At 36.7% G+C, this 27,440-nt stretch overlaps 1 protein-coding gene and 1 non-coding gene across 5 annotated transcripts in view; one reads left to right on the top strand and one right to left on the bottom strand.

Moving 5' to 3' along the window:
• Window positions 1-27,440, top strand: part of Dmxl2 (Dmx like 2) — a 153,172-nt gene that overhangs the window by 11,731 nt on the left and 114,001 nt on the right. For all 4 annotated transcript variants that reach the window (XM_074065949.1, XM_074065947.1, XM_074065948.1 and 1 more), the window contains exons 2-4: window positions 20,418-20,543; window positions 23,153-23,224; window positions 27,346-27,424. In XM_074065949.1, the coding sequence (XP_073922050.1) occupies window positions 20,418-20,543; window positions 23,153-23,224; window positions 27,346-27,424 (277 nt within the window). The remainder of the gene's footprint in view (window positions 1-20,417; window positions 20,544-23,152; window positions 23,225-27,345; window positions 27,425-27,440) is intronic.
• On the bottom strand, window positions 17,664-17,793 carry LOC141421182 (small nucleolar RNA SNORA11). The gene has a single exon (XR_012445842.1). It is a non-coding gene; the product is annotated as a small nucleolar RNA SNORA11 (small nucleolar RNA).

The raw sequence follows: 27,440 nt of genomic DNA, 5'->3' as shown, positions 1-27,440 counted from the left end.
TACTTTTTTGTTCAAATTTTTTATTTTATTTACTTTTTGAAACACGTTTCACTATTTAGCCCAGAATGTTCTTAAACTCATGATCCTCCTGCCTCAGCCTTGCAAGTGCTGAGATTACAGGTGAGTACCACCATGCGTGGCTTAAAATTTTTTCTTAAAATTAGGAACGTTCTGTCCTGGATCTATAATGAAAAACAAACATTTTACATAGAATCGTGCTTGGAACAGTAAGCAAAAGTCAAGTCAGAAAATATTAATTCCTTTTTCCTGACAATTTTAATGTGCCTTCCTGAAGTGGTGTATGTATGCAGGTTGGACTTTGTACATAGTCTCTTGTATTCTATTTACTCATTACCAGAGCTTAGGAAGATACTACTTAAGTGTCTGCAATTGCCTTTACCTTGAGGTATTATGAAGATTAATCAGATTAAGGAGGGGATATTTATAGATCCTAAAGCTGTGTAAGCTTCTTAGTCATACAGTGAAGTGAGTACAAAATACTATTTTTATTATTGGTCAAACCTGGTGTTATGGCTCAAGGCATAAACTTCAAGGCATCTTTTTATCAACCTGAATGGAGATGTGGCCCTGTTCCTCCCAGTATTGAAGTGCTCTACCTAAGATACGCCTTTTTTAAAAAAGAATTTTTTATTTGTTTTATTTGTGGGACTGGGGCTTGAACTCAGGGCCTTTACCATGAGCCACTATGCCAGCCCTTTTTTTGTGATAGGGACTCGTGGAACTGTTTGCCCAGGCTGGCTTTGAACCGCTATCCTTCTGATCTCTGCCTCCTAAGTAGCTAGGATTACAGGTGTGAGCCACCTGGTGCCCTGCTACTTTTAACTTCTTAATAGATTTGTGCACTTAACTTCAAAGCATAAGTCATTAAAGGAATGAAGGGCCCATTGTTGGGGCACATCAGCCCGATATTGGCCATACTAAGTTTAGAATAAAACTGTAATAAGTTCAGTACCTTTTGAAGCTCTAGGGACTTGAGAATCTTCCACTTTTTTTTATGCTTCTAATAAAAAGCCACTCCAAATGGGATGCAGAATTCTGGAATATTGTAGTTTTTTGGTGGTGCTGGTGATCAAACCAAGAGCCTGTACTGAATAATTTGGATGGTGGGAGAAATTATCAAATTCAACTAAAGGCCATTCCTGACCAGATGGCTCCCACGGGCCTCTCTCTCACCAGAATCTTAGGGGAGGTCACAAGAGCATTGTGACAGTCTCAGTACTGTCCCCTTGCCATCTTCATCCATAGTAGGAGGATGGATCAGTTACAGTGAGGTGAGAAGGGAGGTTGGTGGGATCTGTCCAGGCTGCACAAACACCAAAACAAATCTCATGGCCCAGCCTGCATCTGTAATCACTTCCATGACTTTGCAGCCATGATATTTCCCCAAATGTGTCAGGAAATCTGCCTGTATCTGAGAGTCACAGACCCAGGGGAAGCCCAGGGAGGTGTAAAAATTGTGCTTGGCTTCCCCTAACCGCAGCCATTGCCCAGAACGGTGTCCTGTTGGGACAGCAGACTTCCAGCCCGTCTAAAGGCCCAGGTCCGAGGGAATAGAGCTAGGATCCCAGCAGGAAAGGCTTGGGGAGAGGCACGGTGGGAGAGAATGCAGCATGTGGTGGACTCTTGTTTATTTAATTTTTTGAGACATGGTCTTGCTATATAGCCTGGCAGGCCTCCAACTCTCTATGTAGTTTAAATGGGCCTTGAACTTGTGACCCTTCTGCCTCCACCTTCCATATGCTGGGATTACAGCTGTGTACCACCATACCTGGTTAACTTTTACTCTTTATTTCCTTCCTTTTGCATTATTTGGATTAATTTGCAGTTTTTCCCTATAACTTGTTTACAGCCATGCCTCACTTATTTTAGTCTTTCTATATGCACAAGGATGTAAATTTTTGCCAGGTGTGCTGGCACACATCTATAATCCCAGAACTTGCAGAGTGGGAGCAGGAAGATCATGAGTTTGAGGTCATCCTTGGCTACAAGGTAAGCACGTCTCAAAACAAACAAAAACCCCCAAACTGAAACAGCTCAAAACCAAAACAAGCAAAGAACCCCCCAAATCCCACAAACAACAGAAGAAAAAAAATACAAGTTTTCCAAGATCTATATTGTTTGCAGCACACTAAGCTTTTTTTTTTTTTTTTTTTTTGGCAGTACTAAGGGTTTGAATTCAGGGCCTCACCCTTGCTAGGCAGGTACTCTACCACTTGAGCCACTCCACCAGGACTAAGCTGTTTTTTAAAGTATTAACCTATAAGTAAATTTGAAGTATATTTCACATATATTCAAAGTTTTAATTCTTACTTATTCCAGCATTGCTCTATGGTGTCTAAGCGTTATATGATACATACTTCTAATCTTTTTTAGGTGTGTTGGAATTTCAATTGGTCAATTTATAGAAACAGTCCTTGTGTTCTTAAAGAAAGTAGATGCAAACCAGTCACTGGTGGCTCACACTTGTAATCCTAGCTACTTGGGAGGCTGAGATCTCAAGGATCATGGTTTGAGGCCAACTTGGGCAAATAGTTCTCCAAATTCCATCCCCAAAATAACCAGAGCAAAATGAACAGGATATGTGGCTCAAGTGGTATGGTACCTTCTCAGCAAGTGTGAGGCTGTGAATTCAGTGCCCCAGTACGGCAAACAAAAAAAGAAAAAAGAAAGAAAATAGATGCATTGCAGTTGTTAGATACAGTGTTCTTACGTCCGTGAGGTCAAGAGTGTCAGTCATGCTGTTTAAATCTTCTAAAACTTTACTGCATTTCTGTCTTGCTTATTCATCAGGATTTTTGTTTTCCGTTGGTGGGTTTTGAATCCAGGGCCTTGTGCATGCTAGGCAAGCACTCTACCTCTGCATCATATCCCTGGCTCAAAAAGTTTATTATTTATTTTTGAGGTGGGCCTTGTTACCTTGCCTGGCTTGCCTCAAACTCATCATCCTCCTGCTTCAGCTTCCTGAATAGCTGGGATTGCATAAGTAAGCTACTACACTTGGCTTGCTTTTCTGTCTGCTTATTCATTTTCTACTGAAGTATCAGTATTAAAATCTAGCAGCTAGTGTGGATTTATCCCTGTCTTCTTAACAGGGATAATTGTGGTTTTATTTATTTATGCTTATAAATTTAAAATTTTATCTTTTCTATTAAATTGACCTGTTTATCAAGAAAATTATATTACTACTTAAAAAGTCTCTGTCAGTGTTTTCCAGTCTACTTTATCTGGCATTGCTTTCTTTTGATTGGCTTTTGTGCACCTTTTTCCTTTTCGACTTCTCTGAGTAATTTCAGATTACTCTTCTGAATATCTCGTAATTGGATAAAATTTATCATTTCTTTGTTGTGAACCTTTGAACTCCTTGTGTTTTGAAATACATAGTAAATTGTGAACAATAGTTACCCTACTGTGCTAGAGAACACTAGAATTGTCTGACATTGTGTCCAACACCCTTTCTTCTCTATTTCCTGTCTTTTTATCCTTTGCCCAGGATCCTTTTTCCTAATCCGTTTGCTAATCTTATCTTCAGCCAGGGTCTGGTTTGCTGTTAAACCTATACTTAAATTCTCAGTTTTGCTGATTCTCTCAGGAAGCCATTTTTTTAAGAGCATTTTTTTATATGACTAAATATATTTGAAAAATGACTCTTAAGAATAATTTAAAGGCCTCAGATGATGGGATCTTCTCCAAAAAGGAATTTTAATTTACTTTAAGTTACATACCTCAGAAATTTTACTGGTTTGCATGACATTAGTCCAAGCTCTAGGCTTGAGGTTTTCTTAACCATGAGGATGGTACAAACCAAATATAAGTCAACACAGTGTTGTTTTTATTCTGTTCTCCATAGTCTTTGGATTTGTTTTCAAGATCTCAGCTTCACATGTAGGGTGGCTTATCTTTTGGCTTTCAGTTTTGTTCTAGACCCAAAAGAATATCAGAATGCATCTCCATTTTACCCTTTCTCTTGCAGGTTGGCGATGCTCTGAGGACTGACTGAATCTCAGAGCCGAGTACTGTTCTAGGTTCTCTGTTTCTCCTAGATTTTGACACCCTCATTCCCCAAGGGTTGTGAGCTCTTTTATGTGAGGGTATTTTTTTCATATTTCATTAGCTTTTTTTTGTTTGTGTTTTAGATTAGATCCTATGATTCATTTAGAGTTACATTTTACAAGAGGTGTAAGGTTAGTGAAGATTTTTTTGGTATGTGAATGGTTTGTCTTTTGTGGAAGAGCTATCCTTTCTCCATTGAATTACACCTTTGTCAAAAATCAGTTGGCTGTATCAAAGTAGCTAAGGAGAGAATTTTGAATGTTCCTAACACACAGAAATGAGAAATATTTGAGGTGATGGATATGCTAATTACCCAGATTTAGTCATTGATTGTTGCATACATGTGCTGAAATCCACACTATACCCCGTGAATATACACAATTATGTCTAATTAAAATTGAAAAAACGAATTGGTATTTGTGTATCTCTATTTCTTGAGTCTGAATTATGCTTCATGAACTATGTATCTATTTCTTTGCCAATACTACTTTCTTATATACTTATTTTATTAGTTTTATAATTGTGTAGTGTGATTCTTTTAGCTTTCTTCTCTTTTTTTCACAATAATTTTGGCTATTCTTGTTCCTTACCACTTAAATTTTAGGAGCGGTTTCTATATATCTCCAAAAATAAAGTCCTACTAGGAATTTGATCATCTTTTTGTTAAGCTTGTGGCTTAATTTGGGAGAATTGGTATCTTTAAAATGTTGAGTCTTCCACTTATGAACGTGATATGTCTATTTAGATATTTGATTTTTAAATTAATATACATATTGGTTCCATACATGTTTTGTTAGATAACTAAGTATTTATTTACTTATTTTTTGCAGTGCTGGGTATTAAACCAGGGCCTCACAAATGCTATTTATTTATTACCATTTTTCCTTTATTTGATTTATTTACTTATTTTTTGTGGTGTTAGGCAAGTACTCAGTCCCAGTATTTAATTTTTTGAAGCTATGTTAAATGGCTATATTTTTAAAAATTTCATTTTCCAGTTTTTCAGGACTAAAACCTAGAAACACTATTGATTTTTATGTGTTGATTTTTGTATTCTGTGACCGTAATAGCTCTAGGAGGGTTCTTTTATCCCCCCATTAGTGGGTGCTCTTTATAAGGTTGAATAAGTTCCCTTCTATTCTTTGCTGACATTTTTCATTTGAATCATCTTGAATATTATCACATGCTTTTTCTGCATCTGTTGATATAGTCATGTGCTTTTCTTTAGATTATTAATATAGTGAATAACTGAATGATTTTAGAATTGAATTAGCCTTGTTTTACTGGTGTAGACTCCACCTGTTTATGGTAGATTATTATTTTTATTTATAACTGGATTTGATTTGCTAATATTTCATCGAGTGTTTTTGCATCTGTGTATATTAACATTAATATTAATACTAATATTAATATTGTTATTTTTCCCCTTGTACTATTTTTATATAGTTTTGGTATTGTAATGCTTGTTTTATTAAGTGAATTTGGAATTATTTTATGCTTTTCTGTTTTCTGTCAGGATCATGTAGACTTCTTGTCATTTTTTTCCTTTGAATGTTAGTAGAATTTGCCAGTGAACCATTTGGGTCTAGAGTCTTCACATTTTTTAAAAATCTATACTATATTGATGAAAGGTTAAAGGACTGTTCTAGTAGTCCTTTAACCTCATCTTGGGTGTGTTTTCAGAGTCTCTGGCCTGTAAGATTTATGTGTGTACAGTTGTTTGTGTCATTTCATTATTCTGCTTTTTAGTGTCTACAGGGTTAGTACTGATAGCCGCCTGTTGTTCATCATATTGGCAATGTGCATCTTTTCTTTCTCTTACTAGAGATTTATGTATTTTATTGATCTTTCTCAGAAGAACCGGCTTTTGATTTTACTCACTCATGTTTTCTATTGTTTTTGTTCTTAATTTCATTTCTTTCTTTCTTCCTTTTTTTTTTTTTTGTGGTACTGGGCTTGAACTCAGGGCCTACACCTTGAGCCACTCCACCAGCCCTTTTTTTTTTTTTAATTTTTTATTACTCATTTATTCACATGTGCGCACATTGTTTGGGTCATTTCTCCCCTGTGCCTCCCTTCCCCGCCCTCTTCTCCTCCCCTCACTTCCAGGCAGAACCTGTTCTGCCCTTATCTCTAATTTTGTTGAAGAGAAGACATAGCATAATAAGGAAGACAAAGCGTTTTTGCTAGTTGAGATAAGGATAGCTGTACAGGGAGATTCTTAGCATTGCTTTCATGTACAAATGTGTTAACAACCCAAGGTGATTCATCTCTAACTGATCTTTACACTGGTTCCTGATCTCCTTCTCATGTTAACCTCTGTCACTTTAAGGTTTCTGTATTAGTTCCTCTGGAGTGGGGACATCAAATGCTTTCATGTTTTGGGTTTTCTACGTATTCCCATATCTCCTGTATGTGCTCTCCCCTTGTCATGTGATCCAAGTCCAACCACATTGCTGTATTTGCCCTAGATCTGAAGTCCGCATATGAGGGAGAACATAGGATTTTTGGTCTTCTGAGCCTGGCTAACCTTGCTCAGGATGATGTTGTCCAATTCCATCCATTTACCTGCAAATGATAAGATTCCATTCTTCTTCATGGCTGAGTAAAATTCCATTGTGTACGAATACCACGTTTTCTTGATCCATTTGTCAGTAGTGGGGCATCTTGGCTGTTTCCATAACTTGGCTATTGTGAATAGCGCTGCAATAAACATGGGTGTGCAGGTGCCTCTGGAGTAACCTGTGTCGCATTCTTTTGGGTATATCCCTAGGAGTGGGATTGCTGGATCATATGGCAGGTCTATGTTTAGATTTTTAAGAAGCCTCCAAATATTTTTTCAGAGTGGTTGCACCAGTTTGCATTCTCATGGGCAGTGTACGAGTGTTCCTTTTTCCCCACATCCTCGCCAACACATGTTGGTGGTGTTTTTGATGATGACCAGCCCTTTTTTGCAATGGGTTTTTTTCAAGTTGGGGTTTCGAAAACTGTTTGTCTAGGGCTGGCTTTGAACTGTGATCCTTGTCATTTCTGCCTCCTGAGTAGCTAGGATTATAGCTGTGAGCCACCAGCACTTGGCAATTTCATTTATTTCTGTCCTAATCTTTATTATTTCTTGCCTGGTCCATGCTAGAGGTTTATATATTTTATTGGTCTTTTCCAAAGAACCAGATTTTTTTTTTTTTTTTTTGGTCATACTGGAAATTGAACTCAGGGTCTCAAGTGCTCTTTTTGAGTACCCTCCCCCCCACCTTTGTTTATGTTATATGGTTTTAGTAACTTTGCCCAGGGCTGATGTCAAAAGTTGCCTTCCTCCTGTGCTTCCATGTGTGGCTCAAAGAACCAGGTTTTGAAACACAAAGAAAGAAGGAGGAACTATTGCAAATTAGAGTCTAAAGAGATATAACTAAACACATGATTTAAGATTTTCTTTTACTATGAAGGACACTCTATTCCAACAGTTAGAGAAATCTAAACAAGCTGTATAGATTACATAATAGTATCTTATCAATAGTTCCTGATTTTGATAATTTACTGTGGTCATATATGAATGTTTTAAAGCAAATACTAAAGTGTTAAGGAAGAAGAAGGAATCACGCCTTCAACTTTCAAATGGTTCAGAGAAAATATGTATATGCATTGAAAGCAGTTGGAGTAAAATATTAACATTTAGGGAATCTGAATAAAGGTTATATAGGAGTTCTTTGTAACTATTCTTGCAAGCCTGATTATGTCAGAATTAAATATTAAAAGTAAAGAAAGCTACCATAAAAGAAGACAGTGATAAATTGGACTACTTTAAAGTTAGGAATTTCCTGAAAAATAGTATTAAGGGTAAAAATGAAAGCCATAGAGTTGGAGAAGATAATTACCACACATCTATTTCACCAGAGACAAGTATCCAGAATAGAAAGTGTCTGTAAGTCAACAAAAAAATGATTGATAGATAGTAGAAACATGCATGAAAGGCTTGAATGGTATATGTAGGAATATTGACATGGTACATACAAGGGCATAATGTTAATAAATAAGGAAAGTGAATGAATCACAGTTGTGTGCACCATGGGTAAGTATGCAGGAAAATATGACCAAATGTGTAGGAAAAGAGCAAAATATGAAAAATTACTTAAGAGTATGAATCCATTTAGAAACTTTAGGAGCAGGCAAAACTAAACCATAATGTTTGGGCATGCTGCAGAGGTAGAAAATATACAAAGAAAAGTAAGGAAGTAGTGTTCTAAAAAGTCAGGGTAGTGGCTACTTTTTCTTAAAGTAAGAAATATAATTTGGGAGGGACACACAATCATTTGGGTTACTGGAAATCTTTCTTGGATGGCATTTATGCACATATTCACTTTAATTCTTTGTCATAGGTACTTATTTTATGTATACCTCTAAATTTTTCTAAATTGATTTAGTGGAATTTTGTGATGTTTTGTGAAGAGGTGGATTATATATATATATATATATATGTTTTTTAGTGAGAATTTGAAGCTCTGTTTACAAGAGCTGTTTGGCTAGGTCCGCGTCCCAGCATCCTTACTGTATTTCCTTCTCTCATATCATGGTCAAGTTCATCATTTTCTTTAAGCATGCTGCTTGGAATGTCCACAGTGTTTGTATCAGGTTTGGTTCTAGTCAGGACAAGAGACACATGCACTGAAGTAAAGGCGGGGTTGGCCTATATAGCAAGACTGTTTCAACACAAAACAACACAAAAAACAAGGAACAAATTAAGAAACAAGGTATTTTTGGTCACTAAATTTGTAATAATTTAATATCCAAAAAATGTTCATTCCATTTTCTGAAGTAGTCATTTAAAATTTTTTCTCTTTTACCAAAAATATTTTATTTGCCATTCATTTTTTAAAATTATATATTTTTTTGGTGGTACTGGGATTTGAATTCAGGACTGACTTTGTGTTTCTAGGCAGGTGCTCTACCATGTGAGTCATTCCCCTGTCCTAAGATAATTATCAGTGCATATTAAATATACATATTAATGGGTTTCGCTGTGACATTTCTCTGCATGCACACACCCTACTTTGATCCTATCCTCCCTCCCAACTTCCTTCTCTTCCTCTCCCCTTACTTTCTCTAGTAGTCCCTCAACTATGAAGTGGCATTTTATTTTATTTATTTATTTTTTTGTGGCACTGGGGTTTGAACTCAGGGCCTCATGCTTGCCAGGCGGGTACTTTACCACTTGAGCCCCTCCAGCCTTTGAAGTAGCCATTTTATAAAGTAATACTTCACTTCATTTTTGTGAAGCAAATTGTTATATACCCCATAATTGTAGAGAACAGATTTGAGGCCAGAAGCTGGCCAATCTCTGGGGCTGATTTCTTTTACTCATATTATTGTGATTCTTCTAGAAGTTTTCAGTAATTAAGCTTTGAATTGTTTATTCTTAGTATTGACATATAAAAGTTATGTATAAGAGAGGATTTTTGATTTCTACTGTTAGATTTACCTTTTAATGACAGTACAGGCAACTGGAGACAGCTGGTTTTGTAATGGTTAATTAGAACAGATTAATTAATTACTGCATATTTACTTTTCAGGGTCTCATTTTCTTTTCAGATGTTACTAGTAGTAATAAATGGTTTTCTTTTGTTCAGGAATATAGAAGTAGTTTTAGTTTGGATTGTAGGTATCTTTCTCTTATTATTTAGAAGTTTGTTAAAACTCCATCTGCTGTGTTAGTAAATTACCAAAACTGACTGATTTTTGACTAATATTAAACTTTTTAATTAAATTAATTTTAATTAGTATTCTCTCTATATTTATTTTTTTAATTTTTTTTTGTCCTGGGTAGTGAACCCAGGACCTTGCCCATGATAAGCCCATAATCTACCACAGAGCTCCCCTCCTAGCCCAGGAGTTTTTTTTCTTTTTTTTAAGGTCGGTTGCGTTTTAGAGATTCTTAGGGAGGCATTAAAACAAAAATCATTTTGTCTTTACTACTTAATCACGCAAACTTAGAATATCTTCTTAAATCTTTTTCTATCCTTTTCTTCTGGCCGTAGGTTTTTGTGTTGCGTTCACTGTACCATGTGCAGTTGGGCTGTGTTGTGTTGCTACTTACAAGTATGTGTTCACTTTGTACGTCCTGAGATGAGTCGTTTCTACAAGGAACGTCCCTCTGGTTACCACAAACAGAACTTAGCCATTTCCAACATTGCTTCACTTGTCCTTGACCTAGGCTAGTTTCTTCTGAAGAATTTATGCATATTATTCAGTTTGCTTGTCATTTGTTTGTTTTGCTTGTTCAGCACTCTTGAGTGGACTTTAAACATCCGGAGGACTGAATCAAATCAGTAAACCTGTTCTCAGCCCTGTGGAAAGAGAGCTTAGTCAAATCCCCCTGCCCCCATGCTGCTTTTCTAACTGTAATGAGAACTTCCATCTGAGCGCAGGAGGTTTATTTATTTTGTGGGTGGTGGTGGCTGGCATTAGTTGAAATAGTAAAGGTTCCTCTTTAGGTGTAGAAATTTAGAAAGACAAATGGACCAGTAACACAGTAGTAAGTTTACAGAGAAAGAAATAAACCAGTTTGTGCTATAATACATACATACATGGAAATGTCACAACGAAACACCCTCTATAGCTATCTTAAACAAACAAAAATGTCTTTAAAAAAGTTTTTTTTTTTTTTTTAACAGAAACAGAGAACAGGAAGGTAAAACTGGTCCTGTCTGGGGGATAGATACTAGTGGAAGTGGGGAGGATATGGTGAAATATTATGTACACAATATGTAAATGGAAAAATGAGACCTGCTGAAACTATTCCAGGAATGGGGGTAAGGGGGATAAAAGAGAATGATAGAGGGGTGAATTTAGCTAAGATACATTGTAAAAACTTTTGCAAATGTCACAGTGTACATATACACAGTACAACAATAATGAAAAGAAAATAAAAAAGAAACGATGTGGCTGATAAATGCATGAAAAGAGGCTTGGCTTTCCTCCTAATGAAAACCACAGGGGCATGACAGGTTTTGTTGGATAGGGAAGAGTAAAGATCAGTGTTGATAAGGAAGAGGAGAAACAGTTACCTTGATACATACAGCCTGTGTAATCTTTTTGGAGGCAGTTTGCAGTAGCAAGTAATCTTTTTTTCCCTTTCTTTATTATATTCATATATGCATACAGTGTTTGGGTCATTTCTCCCCCCTTCCCCCCATCCCCTTCTTTACCCTCCCCTCCCCTTACCCCTCCTAACCCCTCGCTACCAGGCAGAAACTATTTTGCCCTTATCTCTAATTTCGTTGAAGAGAAGAGTATAAGCAATAATAGGAAGGAACAGGGGTTTTTGCTGGTTGAGATAAGGATAGCTATACAGGGAGTTGACTCACATTAATTTCCTGTGCGTGTGTGTTACCTGCTAGGTTAATTCTTTTGATCAAACCTTTTCTCTAGTTCCTGGTCCCCTCTCCTATTGGCCTCAGTTGCTTTTAAGGTATCTGCTTTAGTTTCTCTGCGTTAAGGGAAACAAATGCCAGCTAGTTTTTTAGGTGTCTTACCTATCCTCACCCCTCCCTTGTGTGCTCTCACTTTTATCATGCGCTCAAAGTCCAATCCCATTGTTGTATTTGCCCTTGATCTAATGTCCACATATGAGGGAGAACATACGATTTTTGGTCTTTTGGGCCAGGCTAATCTCACTCAGAATGATGTTCTCCAATTCCATCCATTTACCAGCAAATGATAACATTTCGTTCTTCTTCATGGCTGCATAAAATTCCATTGTGTATAGATACCACATTTTCTTAATCCATTCATCAGTGGTGGGGCATCTTGGCTGTTTCCATACCTTGGCTATTGTGAATAGTGCCTCAATAAACATGGGAGTGCAGGTGCCTCTGGAGTAACCTGTGTCACATTCTTTTGGGTATATCCCCAAGAGTGGTATTGCTGGATCAAATGGTAGATCAATGTTTAGCTTTTTAAGTAGCCTCCAAATTTTTTTCCAGAGTGGTTGTACTAGTTTACATTCCCACCAGCAGTGTAAAAGGGTTCCTTTTTCCCTGCATCCTCGCCAACACCTGTTATTAGTGGTGTAGTAGCAAGTAATCTTAACTTCTTATCCCACAAATTAATTGTCTTAGAATTTATTCTGTGGGGATACTTGCACACCTATAATAATATCACATATATTTAGATGCTCATTTTTTTAATCTTATTTTTATTATTGTTGTCTTTTTCGAGGCAGGGTCTCTATACAGCCCAAACTGGCCTCAAGCTCATGATCCCCCCCATCTCCACCTCTTGAGTACTGTAATTATAGGTATGTGCCACTATGCTTGGCTCGCTTAATGCACACTGAAGCATTGTTTGCAATAGTAAAAGATGGAAAACAAGTTAATTATGGCAAAGCCACAAAATAGAATAGTATGCAACTATTAAGAATGTGATAATTCTTTTTGTGCTGAAAGTTCTTCAAGATATGCTGTTAATTAAATAGAAAGAAGTTTCAGAGTTGTATGTAGCAGGATCTCATTTATGTTTTAAAAAACAGATGTATATAGTTACCCTTGTGTATGCTGAACATTTCAGGAAGGGTCCAGACATAACTGTTTAAGTGACTGCTTCTTGGGAATGAGGGTTTTCAATGGCAATAAGATAGCATAATTTTTCTATTTAATTTTTAAATTAAATGTATGTATTATTTTTTGTTTAAAAAAGAAAATCTTCAGCTTCTTGGGAGGTAGAAGCGGGAGGATCATGGTTTAACAGCAGCCTAGGCAAAAAGTTAGCAAGACCCCATCTCAACAAACAAGCCAGGTGTGGTAATGCACATCTGTCATCCCAGCTACACAGCTGGCAAGGAAAAAAAGCAGTGAGACTCTCCCTGAAAAATAGGTAAAGCCAAAGGGGACTGAGGCATGGCTTAAATGGTATAGCTCTGCCTAGCAAGTGTGGGCCCTGAGATTAAACCCCAGAGCTACTAAAAAAAAATACTATATTGTTTCTGAAAATGTTAAAATTAAACATTTTAAGTGACTTATTTACATTGTGGATGCCTTTAATGGACAAGGCTAAGTGATTTATGAAATTTTTAGCTTATTTAAGGGATGGATTCAATAAGGGAACCAATTTGGTGTTTTAAAAACCACTATTAATTCTGAGGGTGTTGTAAGGAGTTAGAATTTTAATTAGATGGCTAAAATCAAGAGAAGGAAAGGATTCGCGGTGGGTAGGGGAGTGATTTTGTTTTGTTTTTTAAACTGTGCTAATTTTACACGTTCACAGTGTACCTTGAGTGATTTTTTTTTGAGAGAGGCTCTGCCTATGTTGTCTAGGCTGGTCTCTCGCTAGCTCAAGTGATTCTCCTGCCTCAGCTGGACTGTAGGTATGTACCACTGTGTCTGGCTTCATGGGACATTTTTATCAATCTGTCCTTTGTTTTCTTGTTTGTAAGATTTTTTTTCATAGATCAACATTGGTCCCTTAAGTCTGTTTTTAAAAGAGAAATCTGTATAACCGAATGGCAAAGCCCAGACGATGCTCTTTTCTTCTTAGTTTTTTGTTTATAAAGCATAGTGCACTCTATGATTCATACAGGATGCATTTCTCAGAAGTTTCTCTATTGTTAAGTGACATTTGGCCATATTTGTGTTTATATCTGTGTTTTCATAGAAAAGCCTATGTTGCCATAAGATTATTAAAGTTCTTTTTTTTTTCTTCTTGACATTTTAATTTGCCCAAGGCATAGAAGGAATCAAAAGTCAGAGTGGTGTTTGTGGGATTAGGGTTTTATTTTCTGAAAATAACAAGTCAACAATTATATATAACTGAAGTTAGAGAAGACTGAATGAGTCAGATCACTGTTTAGAATGACATTAAATTCTCTAGAGAAGGCAGCACTGTCCTTATGTCTTTGTTATGGTAAATTATTATGATGTTTCAGAGTACTTTGTGATTTCAGAAGATGATGTTTAAATTTTTTCATCAAGTGTTTTATTAAGGTAAAAGAGGAGGGCCATTTTGTTTTTTAGCCTCCGCTAATTGGCAAGACTCTTCTCATGAAATTGGGGATATCATAAATAAAAATGTTGAGAGGAACCTTGGTAACAAATACTCAAGGTTTTAGTTCCTATGTAATTATTGTGGGAAAACATGGCCCACCATCTGTGAGGGAACTAATAGACGCATGAATCTCACACAGATAAGCACTTCACGTGACTGTAAATACAATGTCCAGGAGTTCAGATACCTCCCGAGACCGTCCATGACTTAGGTCCATCAGATTTTGGGGTGGAAACTCTTAGTTCCAATGCTCAAAGTAGAGACTGCTTTTGTCTTTTGTTGTAGGATGGATTTGCTCTACACAAATAAGATTAGCACAAATGAGGGTTAATATTTTTGAAGTGTCTCTCTGACTTAAGCATTTATTCTATAGAATTGTCTCTTTGTTATGAATTATTAATGTTAACTACTTATTCTTTATCATCATGGGGCAATTCATTTCTTTTTTAAAAGAAATCCTACATGATGGGGAAAAAGGAACCCTCTTACACTGTTGGTGGGAATGTAAACTAGTACAACCACTCTGGAAAAAAATTTGGAGGCTACTTAAAAAGCTAGACATTGATCTACCATATGATCCAGCAATACCGCTCTTGGGGATATACCCAAAAGACTGTGACACAGGTTACTCCAGAGGCACCTGCACACCCATGTTTATTGCGGCACTATTCACAATAGCCAAGTTATGGAAACAGCCAAGATGCCCCACCACTGACGAATGGATTAAGAAAATGTGGTATCTATACACAATGGAATTTTATGCAGAACGAAATGTTATCATTCACTGGTAAATGGATGGAATTGGAGAACATCATTCTAAGTGAGGTTAGCCTGGCCCAAAAGACCAAAAATTGTATGTTCTCCGTCATATGTGGCATTATATCAAGGGCAAATACAACAATGGGATTGGACTTAGAGCACATGATAAAAGCGAGAGCACACAAGGGAGGGGTGAGGATAGGTAAGACACCTAAAAAACTAGCTAGCATTTGTTGCCCTCAACGCAGAGAAACTAAAGCAGATACCTTAAAAGCAATTGAGGCCAATAGGAAAAGGGGACCAGGACCTAGAGAAAAGGTTAGATCAAAAAGAATTAACCTAGAAGGTAACATACACACACAGGAAATTAATGTGAGTCAACTCCCTGTATAGCTATCCTTATCTCAACCAGCAAAAGCCCTTGTTCCTTCCTATTATTGCTTATACTCTCTCTACAACAAAATTAGAAATAAGGGCAAAATAGTTTCTGTTGGGTATTGAGGGGGTGGGGGGGAGAGGGAGGGGGCGGAGTGGGTGGTAAAGGAGGGGGTGGGGGCAGGGGGGAGAAATGACCTAAGCCTTGTATGCACATATGAATAGTAATAATAAAAAAAAAGAAATCCTACATGAACAGACAGAATGTTCTAAGACTGTTCCTCCTAAGCCTTATGTGAGTGTAGAGGCTAAAAACCTTGTTTTTGACTTTGAGATAACACATTTCATATGGTTAGAAGTGTGGGACATTGGTATATAGTGCTGTGCCATAGGGTGGATTCTAGAGAACCCTTCCAAGGGAGGAAGAACCTGGTTAAGGGATTTCTTTTGCTCCAGAAAAGGCTTGCTGTCCTTTTCCCAGCCTCCCTATAATAATCTGTGGCCTCTCTTCTGCATGTGGAGAATTAGTGTATAGCCAGCTAAATCAGAGACATTTCAATTATGCAGGAGCCCAGTGGATCCATACTCTGTGGGGCCATTTCAGTATTTATTTGTAATCCTAGAGAGTACTCTCTTTTCCTCTTGTACTATAAATTCTTGCTCTGATAAAACTGGATTCTGAAAAATTGGAATGGAGCAAAATCACTTTTTTTTTCTCAGTATTGGGGCTTGAACTCAGAGCCTTGTGCTTTCTAGGCAGGCACTCTACTACTTGAGCCATGCCTCCAGCTCTCTCTCACTTTTGATTACTCTAAATTGAGAGAATTAACTGAGTGTATTAGCATACATTTGTAATCCCAACACTCAGGAGGCTAAGGCAGGGGGACCTTGAGTTCAAGGTCAGCCTGGGTTACATAGTGAGATCTTGTCTCAAAAAAAGAAAAAAAAAATCAAGAGAATGGAAATCTTTTCAGTAATTATGGATTTTCTGAGCCATCTCAAGTGTTAGTTTTTATTGAGTGCTTCTGTGTGGTAGGTGATGTGGCAGATTTATTGGGATTATAAACATGAGCATGGCCCTTCTAGCATTACTAGCACTCTTAATGGAGTGGAGGTAGGGCAATACAATGGAAAGAGCAGGGGCTTTATCCCGAAGCAAATAATCCTCATGGTATGAACTTGGCACAATACTTACCCTCCATGGGCCTCAGTTTTTCCATGTGTAACAGTGGGCCTGTGAAGATCATGATGATGTTCATAAAAACTTCAGCAGACTTCCAGATCAGTTAGGTGTTCAGTAAGGGGTAAATTATTATGGAAAGAGCCCTTCCTGGTAGCTCTTCTTTATCCATGATACTGTTCTCTTAGAAAATCAGTCAGAATCGCTCTCTTTTCTTATACAGTGCAGTGGTATACAAAGACAAAGAAGCGTCCTTGCTTTGATGGTTTGTTAGGTGTAGTAGGAATGGGACAGCCATTAAACGTTTATAGAAATCACTGAAATCTCATGGGTCCTCAGTTATAGAATGCATATGATTCACTGTTGTCTGATGATATGAGACCCCTGTCCTTCCTCACTTGTGTTCTTTCTGTGTCAGACTAATTTCTTTTGAAAATGGTAAAGAAGAATAATATTCCTCCTTAATACTTTTCAAGCTGTTAGTGTACATTAGTTTTGGAGGTTCCATTTTAGCTGTGACTGTGGATATTTTATAACATGGTGAGCATTGCCTAGGTGTGGTACCCCAGGAAACTAAGTACCAGACATGATTGTTTCATTTTGATGGGAATTACTAGTTTTATCAAGGGGATTTGAGACCAGTTTAGACTAAACTTTTAACAGCTGCATAGTATGCCAGCGTATGAATTTTTAGTAATTAACATCTTTCCTTCTGATGGATAGGATGATTGCTTTCAATTTTTTTCTGCTATAAATTATGGAACACTAAATATCCTTCAGTGACTATTTCAGCAAATGTTTTTAAGTGTGCTGCTTACAGGGCAAAATAGGGAATTATTTGATCAAAGGGAATATTGTATTTAAAATTTTGATAAATATTGCCAAGTTCTTTTATCTAGGAAGATTCTAATTTAGTAAGTCCAGGGTGGGATCAGACAAATCTGTATTTTTAACAGGTTCCCTTGGTAATTTTCATACAGCCAAATTTGAGAACTACCACAGGAACAGAAAAGTAGCAGGATTCTCTACGGCTAAGGAGTATGGTTATATCCTCTGGAAAAGACCAGGAAGTTATAGGTGTTTAGGAAAGAGTAAAAAACCTTTTTAGTGACTGAGCAGTAAGAGTAGGGTTCGCTAGCAATGGCCAGTATTTAGAGAAGCAACTGTACTAGTATTTATCTGGAATATTTTATCTTTCTTTATCTTTTCCTCCTTTCGTCCTTCTTCCTTCCCCTTTTTCTTTCTTACATGTAGGGCACTTGTTTATAGAAAGGCAATAAATACATTTTGTGCCCATCCTCACAATGTGTCCAGGTTCCTATTGAGTGTGTTATAAAGAGGAGCCACTCTTCAGGCCCCTGCTCTGAGCTTGCCCTAATCTGGAATTTTATGTAACTTTGACATGCAATGTAGAAAAAGAGTGCAAAAATTATGAAGGTCTGAGTTTGAACACTTTCTACTTACTGTGTAATCTTAGACAAATTGACACTTGAATCTTTCTTTATACAGTGATAATATCTGTCTTCTAGGTTTGTTGTAGTGATCAAAGGAATGTTATAACCTCCATTGAATATCTCTTCTGTCTTTTGGTATTGTGGCTATCTCTGTTATGGAAGTTTGTCATTTAGTCATTTAGTTGTGATTGGCAGTTCTACCTAGTCAATTCCACATTAGACTGAAGCAGTTGCTTATCTTGGGGTTTGTATTCCCAGCCCCTAGCCCAGGCCTGGGTATGGTGCAATGTTCTTTTTTTTTTCTTTTCTCTTCCTTTCCTTTTCCTTTTTGAGACAGGGTCTCACTGTGTAACCCAGTTGGCCTTGATCTCATGATCCTCCTGCTTCAGCCTCCTGAATGCTATCATTATAGGTTTGTACAACCATACCTGGCCAGCCCTTCCTCCCTCCCTGCCTTTCTTCCTCCCTTCCTCCCTCCCTCCCTATATTTGTCCCTCTCTCCCTTCCTCCATGCCTACCTCCCAGTCTTACTATGTTCTTCAACTCACTGTGTAGTCCATACTGGTTTCAAACTCACAATCCTTCAGCCTCAGCCTCCCAAGAGCTGGGATTATAGTGTGAACCACTACACCTGGCTACTCTTCTGTTTCTTAAATGAGTGATGAATGCTTAGCACTGTGCAAGTAGATTTTCTATTTTAATTTTCTCAGTTATCCTAAGAGATAAATATTTTTTTCTTGTATTTTACCATGAGGAAATGCTCAGGGAGTGTAAGTAACTTGCTTAAGATAAAATACTATGGCAGAATCAAAATTAAAGACTCTATGTGTGATTTCAAACTAGACAACCTATGCTTCTTCATCAATCTACTTTGTTGAGATGATATAAGGTACTTTGGGAATTGTGAAATGTTGAAGAATAAAATAATTTTTATTATCTTAGTAATATGATTTAACAGATTAGTGTGGTGACACAAACAGTTTTTCTGCTTCTACCTAATATCCACTTTCAGTTTAGCTTTGTTACAGTCAGTCTGCATTTTCAGTAAGAATACAAGTGGTCGGTCACTTCCTCTTGTGAGGGATTCTTTCCATATTTTCTTTGTTTAAAAGTTTGTCTTTGCCTTTTTTTCAGTGAACTTTTTTTCTTTGTTTTTAGTGGACTTTTTGATATTTCTAAGCACATGGGTTGAGGATGGCTTATAGATTACTATAAGGATTATAGTAATTATTACAGAAGGATTTTGGTAACATTGGAAATCTTAGTAACCAGTACAAATAATTCATGTCTTCCTTTCTGGTCCTTGTCTTCATTTCTCTCTTTCATTAGCAGCCCTGTGTGGACCTCTTTAGGACATAGGTCATCACCTGTTGGCTCTGGCTATCAGATTTCTGTATTTTATAGGACATGATCACATTGCTGATTAAGGGTCTGGAAATAGTGGGAAAATATACCACTTCATAACTTTTAAATTTATGTTGTGTTCAACGAGGCTCTTTCATTTGAGAATTAGGTTATTAGGTTGTTTTAAATATTTAATCATAAGTAGAGTTTGGAAGAAAAAGAAAATGTTGTTACTCTCTCTGCTCTTGTGTCATTATAAAGTTCATTGAGTTGCAGAACAGGAGTAGCATACACCAAGAAGTGTGGCAATAGAAGAAACATGTGGCTTTTACTCATTGTGGTCATATTGAATGAGGAAAATTTCCAACAATTCTAGAAATTTTTCTAAACCATAGAGTTATATTTGCCCAGTATTTTACACAAATCAGCTTATTTTTAAATTTAAGTAGCTTTATTTATTTGTAAAACCACTTTGAGTTGGTTTCCTTCTTATCCCATATACGTGGTATGGTTGGGGGTGGGAGGCAAAGGCAGAATACATCATGGATTCATGTGGGTGGTTGATGTGTGTAAGTTTAATCTTTGTCTTAGTGCCTGTAACCCTGCCTCCGGTGTTCATGTCTATTTAAGTAGGTCTTTAAACTTGTGGAATTGTGTTGGAAAGTGAATGTCTGATTTCTGTCTTGATCTTTCCGAAGCCTGGTTTGAAATGCAGCGTTCTTGGTCTATCCAAAGTAATTTTTTTTTTTGTGGTGGGGGGCAGTACTGGCATTTTGAACTCAGGGCCCCTGCCACTTGAGCCCTGCCCCCAGGCCTTCAAGCCAGGTTTGGACCCTGGGAATACAGGGAATACAGTTGGAGTCTTAAGTGCCTTATTATTGTCAGATGGGGTTTTATTTTCTTTAGGGCTTTCAGAGATGAACTTTGGAGAGAAACTGTAAAAAGAATGATTTATGTGTAGCAGGGACAGAGGTTGCAGAGCATAAGAACTGCAATAACCTTTCCCTGTTAGCAGTTGTTGAATGATAATGGAATGCCATCTATTTTTGATGTGATTTTTAATGTTCTTATTTAGAAATTGATACTCTTATTAACTATTTTGTAAAATGTGTCAAGGTATATATTTACACTGGGAACAAAATCCTAGCTAAAATATTACATAATTATAATTCAAAAGTTACATATAACAATTTTTTTTTTAGGCATATGGATCAGGCTGTGATATTGTTATTTTGGCCAGTGACTTTGAATGTGTGCAGATCATTCCTGGTGCTAAGCATGGAAACATCCAAGTCAGCTGTGTGGAGTGTTCTAACCAACAAGGAAGAGTAAGAGATTTAATTGATTTGTTAAATGTCATTTTTAATATGTTTAATAATCTCAGAATATTCTCATCCTTTTTCGCAGTACTTCTCTACAGTTTTTTAATATATAAAGTGCAATTAAGCTGATATTGTGATAACTAATAGATATACACTGTGTTGAAATATCTTTAGGCCTCACAGTCTTCTGCATGTAGGTATTCTGCTAGTTGGTCATTTTAGCAGCTTTTAAACCAGTAGAGAGGAAGTAAACTTATCTTCCTATCTAGCACTCCGTATGTCTCCCAACTATAATGAAATCAAATTTTTTTGTTCCTTTTTTTTTTTTTTTGTGTGTGTTACTGGGGCTTGAACTCAGAGCCACTCCACCAGCCCTTTCTTGTAAAGGGTTTTTTCAAGATAGGGTCTTGTGGAACTATTTGCCCGGGCTGGCGTCAAACCATGATCCTCCTGATCTCTGTCTCCTGAGTAGCTAGGATTACAGGCGTGAGCCACCAGCACCTGGCTTTGTTCGTTTTTTTTTTTTTTGAGACAAGGTCTCACTGTGTTGCCCAGACTGGCCTCAACCTCCTGGCTCAAGTGAATCTCCTGTCTCAGCCTCCCAAGTGCTGGGACTACAGGTATGTGGTACTGCACCTGGCAATAACATCAAATTGTTATCAGGAAGTTTAGTGATTACTAGTGTCTGATATAATACTTGTCATATAGTAGGTGCTTTGTAAAGTCTGATAATTTAATGAAAGTTTATTTTTTGAGTGAAAATTTTATGATTCATTCATTCAGACTTTAAAACAGAATTTATTTGGAAATAGTTGGAATTTCATCCTAACTACCTTTTCTTCAAAATTTCAAACATAATACAGCAATATAGTAAATATATATATTTGCTATATACTCTAGCAATTCTGTAAGGCCAAACTTAGGTAGCAGACTTGTTTGTCTCTACAGTAATATAAAAAATGAAATTCTTATCTGTAATTATTGTAATCTTAGCATTTTAGAAATTGTTCTTTACTGGATAACAAATTTTATCAAGGATATGTTAAATCACGATATTCATGATAATAAATAGTAATCAAGCAAATTATTGCTGAATAATAAATTATGATAGCTTCATTGTGCCTTTTCTCCTGCCTGATCCTACTGTGTGTATCAAACTTTAATAGTTATTTAACTATACAAGTACTTGACAATCCAGTAATATTCTCCACCTAATATTTAAACACTAAGTTTTCTGATGTTTCCTTATGGTGTTTCTTGCTGTTTTGATTTTCTTTTCAGGTTTTATCTCCCCCAGATCCCCAAGCATTGCTTACACTTACTTTAGAAAACACTGAGCATGTCAGATTTCTTTCACTAATTTTTCATTACTTCTCTCTCTGGGCCAAGCAAGGTAGCTTTAAGCCTGCCCAGAGTTGTATGCTAGCTGTCAGAGGTCAATTGTAACATGTTGGTATTCGTGCCCATGGGAAACAGAGCAACCTGTGTTTATACTTTTCCTTACCTATTTAAGGCAAAGAAGGCAGAATTGGAACATCTTTACTGCCATGTTCTTTTCCTTCAGTCCCTTTATCCCCAATTTGTGGTGATAAATTTTACATTTGTGGCTGTGTTAGTTAGCAAGGCATTAGAAGTAGCTTCCCCCTATGTTGTGGATTAAAAGCTTTTCCTTGGGAAGAATGTTAGATATTAGGTAATTAAAATCACTTTTTGGCATGGTGATGGTAGGCATTTTGGCTGGCTTAAGAGAATATATACCTAATTTAGTTTTCTAGATTAATTGAGATGCAGAAGCATCAGAAGAGATGGCTTTTGGTCTGTTCCCTGTAGTTGAGTCTTACCTTGTCAAGAGGAGGATGAACTGAGAACTGACCTTCAAGGAATTATTGGAAAACAGGCTCTGTTAGCTTCTAGGAACAGAGGGATTTATGTCCCTTACCAGGTATTCAAACGACCTGGAGCAAAATCCTCCTTAATCCCAAACCTCTGGAAGGAACTGTACCAACTCAGCTCAAAGAATGGCGTAGTGATTTCTCCTCAGCTCTTTTATTTTTTTCTACTATTTTCTATTCCTTTTCTGTTTGATGATGTAATTAATGTCATTTTATTTGATATATTCCTAAGACTATATCAAGATCTGGTATCTTTTTCTACTTATCATTTTTGTATTATTTTCACTGAGTTGTTTCTGATAAAAAGATGTGCCATTGGAATGTATTTTTGTGAATAAAGTTATTTCTATATTAAAAAAATCTCTCTCTTTTTTGAGACAGGGCCTCTGGCTTTGAACTCAAGATTCTCTTGCTTTAGCTTCCCCAGTGTTTATTAGGATTATAGGTGTGTACCACCATACCCAGCTAAAAATAAATTCTTACAGACAGCATAATTTCTTTGAATAGGTCAACTTTGTATTTCTAAAGCCTACCAAATTTTTTGATAACAAAGAAGGGATTCTTAAATCTGTTGCACTTGCAGGTTTATTTATGAAATGAAACAAAGAATGAAGTTACATTGGGATTGTATTATTTGTTTTTTGTTTATATATTACTGTGAAAAGAAGACTATCTTTATTGTACTCGTTCCTAAATATCAATGCTGTGTTTATTCTTTTTTAGGTTGCAGCTTCATATGGTAATGCTGTTTGTATTTTTGAGCCTCTGGGCATAAATTCTCATAAGAGAAATAGTGTAAGTATTAATTGATTATAGAATACTTTTTAGCCATTTTTTTTAATTTTAATTTTTTAAGTTTTGTTATGTTTTTGGTTGATTCTAGTTAACTTTAGAATGTAGTTGATAGCATAAAGAGCTCCTGAGGAACTGGTGTTGGAAGTAGAATATCTTAATGTTGGAATGGCCTTTTAGAAACCCAGGTTTCTAGAAGATTGCCACCTGCCATTCCTGTGGCAATTGAGATCTACCCTGATCTGAACTACTCTTGTCTGTATCTGATACCTAGTTCTCTGTGTAATCCCTCCTTCCACCTTTATTCTCAACAGAGCAGGTCATGACACTTCTTTTCATAAAACTCTGTAATGGCTCCATATTTCTCTAAGATTAAAAGCCAAAAAGTTTTAAAATAACTATAACCTCCCTTTCCCCAGTACTACACTAGTTACCCCTCAGAGCTCATCTCCTGTCACTGTCCTTTCTGATTCCACTCTAGCCACACTGGCATTTCCACTGTTAGCTTTGGAATTTCTTCCTATGTATAGCTTCAGGGCTACATTCTTTAGGTGTTTGCTCAATAATACCTTCTCAATGAGTTCTATCTTGACTACTCTTTTAAAAATTGCAGTTTTTAAGCTGGGGGTGTGGCTCACGTGGTAGAGCACCTGCCTAGTTAGCACTCTGCCCCCCCAAAAAAAAAACAAAAACAAAACTTCTACCACTGTTACCTTTCTAAATTTTTCCGTAGCATTTATCTTTTTTATTTATTGTTTAATGTTTAGAAGTCAGGAACTTGATTCTTTTGCTCACTGATGCATCCCAAGTACTTAGAATAGTATCTGGAACATAGAAGGAACTCCTAAATATGAGTTTAATGGAGTTAGGGACCTTTAGATAAGTTCGCTTATCAGCTGAATGGTTGAATATACCACCTTGAGAACCACTACCATTTATAAACTGCATGCTGTATTTTATTTTATCTTATTTAATGTTCAGAAAATTCTATATGGTTAGAATTATCAACCCCGGTAAAAATTACTACATGCATTAGCCAGGCATTGGTGGCTCATGCCTGTAATCCTAGCTACTCAGGAGGCAGAGATCAGGAGGATCGTGGTTCAAGGCCATCTTGGGCAAATAGTTTACAGGATCCTATCTTGAAAATACCCAACACAAAAAAGTGCTGGTGGAGTGATTCAAGTGGTAGAGCACCTGCCTATCAAGCATGAGACTCTGAGATAAAACCTAAGTACCACCAAAAAAAAAAAAAATTACTACATGCATTAGAACACTGTCCTCACTCAAAATAATCAATACTGCAAATATTAAATCTGAATGCCAAGTATATAAGTGATTTTTAAAAATGTGTTTTTATATTTATTTATATTTTGAGACAGGATCTCGCCCAGTTTACAGCCTTGATCCTGGGCTTAAGCTGTTCACCTTCCTCCCAAGTTGCTGGAACTACAGGTGGTGCAAACCATTGCGCTTGTCTCTGAAAAGTGTTTTTCTAAGCCAGTTTTGGCATTTTAAATTAAATATGCGTATTAGAATATTTCTTTTTACATTTCTAAAAACAGTATAAAGTAGGATACTAGTCTTTCTCTGTACTGGTATTATAAAATAGATGTCAAATTTTGGAGTGCTTAAGAGTCACCAAGGAGACTGGGGGTATAGCTCAGTGGTAAGGCTCTGCTGTACAAGGCCCTGGGGATGACCCCTAGCACTGCAAAAAATAATAGAATAGGATAGAATAGAATATGTACTAAAAATTCAGATTCCCACCCCCCCAGATTTCTGCACTGTAGTTTCTCTGTTGATTATGTTCTGAGGAATACTAAAGGAAAGAATATTAGGGATGGTCTATGGTTTTAGGAATGATTTAATACTATAAGATAGATTTGTTGAGTAATAGTTAAAGTACTGTTATGACTGATGTTTGGTCAGCAAAGGTAAGATCTGAGAAATAGCATTTCCCTGATTATGAAATATAAAATTAGTTTTGGATAATGAAATGCAGGCTCTATAGGTATATTTAAAAATTCCATATTCAGCTAGTAAGAAACCTTGTTTAAGTTATTTATTAAGTATTTTAAAATATCATAAACAGAAAAGATGCCATTTAAAAATTATTTGCCAGGCAGTTAATATATAACTTTCCTAAGAACAGAGTTTCACATTGCACTGTGTTTTTTCTTTATACACCACAAAGAAGTATGTACATTTTTATTGCTTAGAATACAATATTTCATGTCAAAGGCTTTTGACTTTTAAACTTTAAATCACCTTTTAGAATGAAAACATTAAGAAAAATGGATGGAAAAATTTCAAATATATAGATCAAGTTTGTGAATTATGTGTTACATAATTCAAATCTGTTGACTTCTTGGGAAGTGGATCTAGTTTTTCTTTCAGACATTGTGTCCTTAGGACTATGATAATTTGCATTTTTTTTTTTTTTGTGCAGTACTGGGGTTTGAACTCAGTGCCTACACCTTAAGCCACTTTACCAGCTCTTTTTCTGTGATTGATTTTTTTGAGATAGGGCCTTGCAAACTATTTGCTCGGCCTGACTTTGAACCTTGATCCTCCTGAGTAGTTAGTATTATAGACATGAGTCACTGGCGCCTGGCTTTTTTTTTTTTTTTTTTTTGTGGAAAGACTAGGGTTTGAACTTAGGGCCTTAGGCTTGCTAGGCAGGTGCTCTACCACTTGAGCTACTTTGCCAGCCTTGCATTTCTTTTTAATGTGCATTTTGAATGAACATTTTTAAGCATCTTTGCAGCAGGCCTTGATAGCACTGAAGATATAAAAATTATTATGACATCATTCTTGTCCTTAAAGAGCTGCAATGTAATAGGAGTCTCCGACAAATAAACCAAGAATAATTCTGTGTAACTCTTGGTGGGAATGTAAACTAGTACAACCACTCTGGAAAAAAATTTGGAGGCTACTTAAAAAGCTAAACATTGATCTACCATATGATCCAGCAATACCACTCTTGGGGATATACCAAGAAAGACTGTGACACAGGTTACTCCAGAGGCACCTGCACACCCATGTTTATTGTGGCACTATTCACAATAGCCAAGTTATGGAAACAGCCAAGATGCCCCACCACTGACGAATGAATTAAGAAAATGTGGTATTTATACACAATGAATTTTATGCAGCCATGAAGAAGAACGAAATGTTATCATTTGCAGGTAAATGGATGGAATTGGAGAACATCATTCTGAGTGAGGTTAGCCTGGCCCAAAAGACCAAAAATCGTATGTTCTCCCTCATATGTGGACATTAGATCAAGGGCAAACGCAACAAGGGGATTGGATTTTGATCACATGATAAAGTGAGAGCACACAAGGGAGGTATGAGGATAGGTAAGACACCCAAAAAACTAGCTAGCATTTGTTGCCCTAAATTCAGAGAAACTAAAGCAGATACTTTAAAGCAACTGAGGCCAATAGGAGAAGGGGACCAGGAACTAGCAGAAAGGTTAGTTCGAGAAGAATTAACTTAGAAGGTAACACACATGCACAGGAAATTAATGCGAGTCAACTCCCTGTATAGCTATCCTTATCTCAACTAGCAAAAACCCTTGGTCCTTCCTATTATTGCTTATACTGTCTCTTCAACAAAATTAGAGATAAGGGCAGAATAGTTTCTGCCAGGTAGCGAGGGGTAAGGGGGGGAGGGTAAAGGAAGGGGGTGTGAGGGTTATGGGAGGGGGCGGGGGAAGAGGAGAGAAATGACCCAAACATTGTATGCACATATGAATAAAAAAAAATAATCCTGTGTAATCAGTGCTGTGATGGCAGAATGTATAGTTGCTTTGGGTGCTGTCAGGATGGAGAGAAGGTTTCACAGCAGAGGTGATTTACTTGGATCGTAATGAAGCATAGGAGTTGATGGAGAGTGAGGAAAGGGTATTCTGAGAAAACTTACTTGGGTGTGGCCAGTGACTTAATATGGTATAATAGATCACTGAATGTTATTTAGAAACAGTATATGAAAATCACAGTAAAATATTTGCATCTTTATTTTAGATCATAAGGCCTTAAGTTAAAGAAAATGATAAAATTGTAAAGTTTATGGATATTTTAAAAGTGTATCTTCTTTTTTCTTTCTACATGTTTCAGCAACTCAAGTGTCAGTGGCTTAAAACTGGACAGTTTTTTTTGAGTTCTGTGACATACAACTTAGCATGGGATCCTCAAGGTATTGAGCAGTTATA

The sequence above is a fragment of the Castor canadensis genome, chromosome 2 (genome assembly GCF_047511655.1).
Source record: "Castor canadensis chromosome 2, mCasCan1.hap1v2, whole genome shotgun sequence".
NCBI lineage: Eukaryota > Metazoa > Chordata > Mammalia > Rodentia > Castoridae > Castor > Castor canadensis.
Note: the sequence above shows the minus strand (reverse complement) of the source record. Positions and strands in the feature narration are given on the sequence as shown.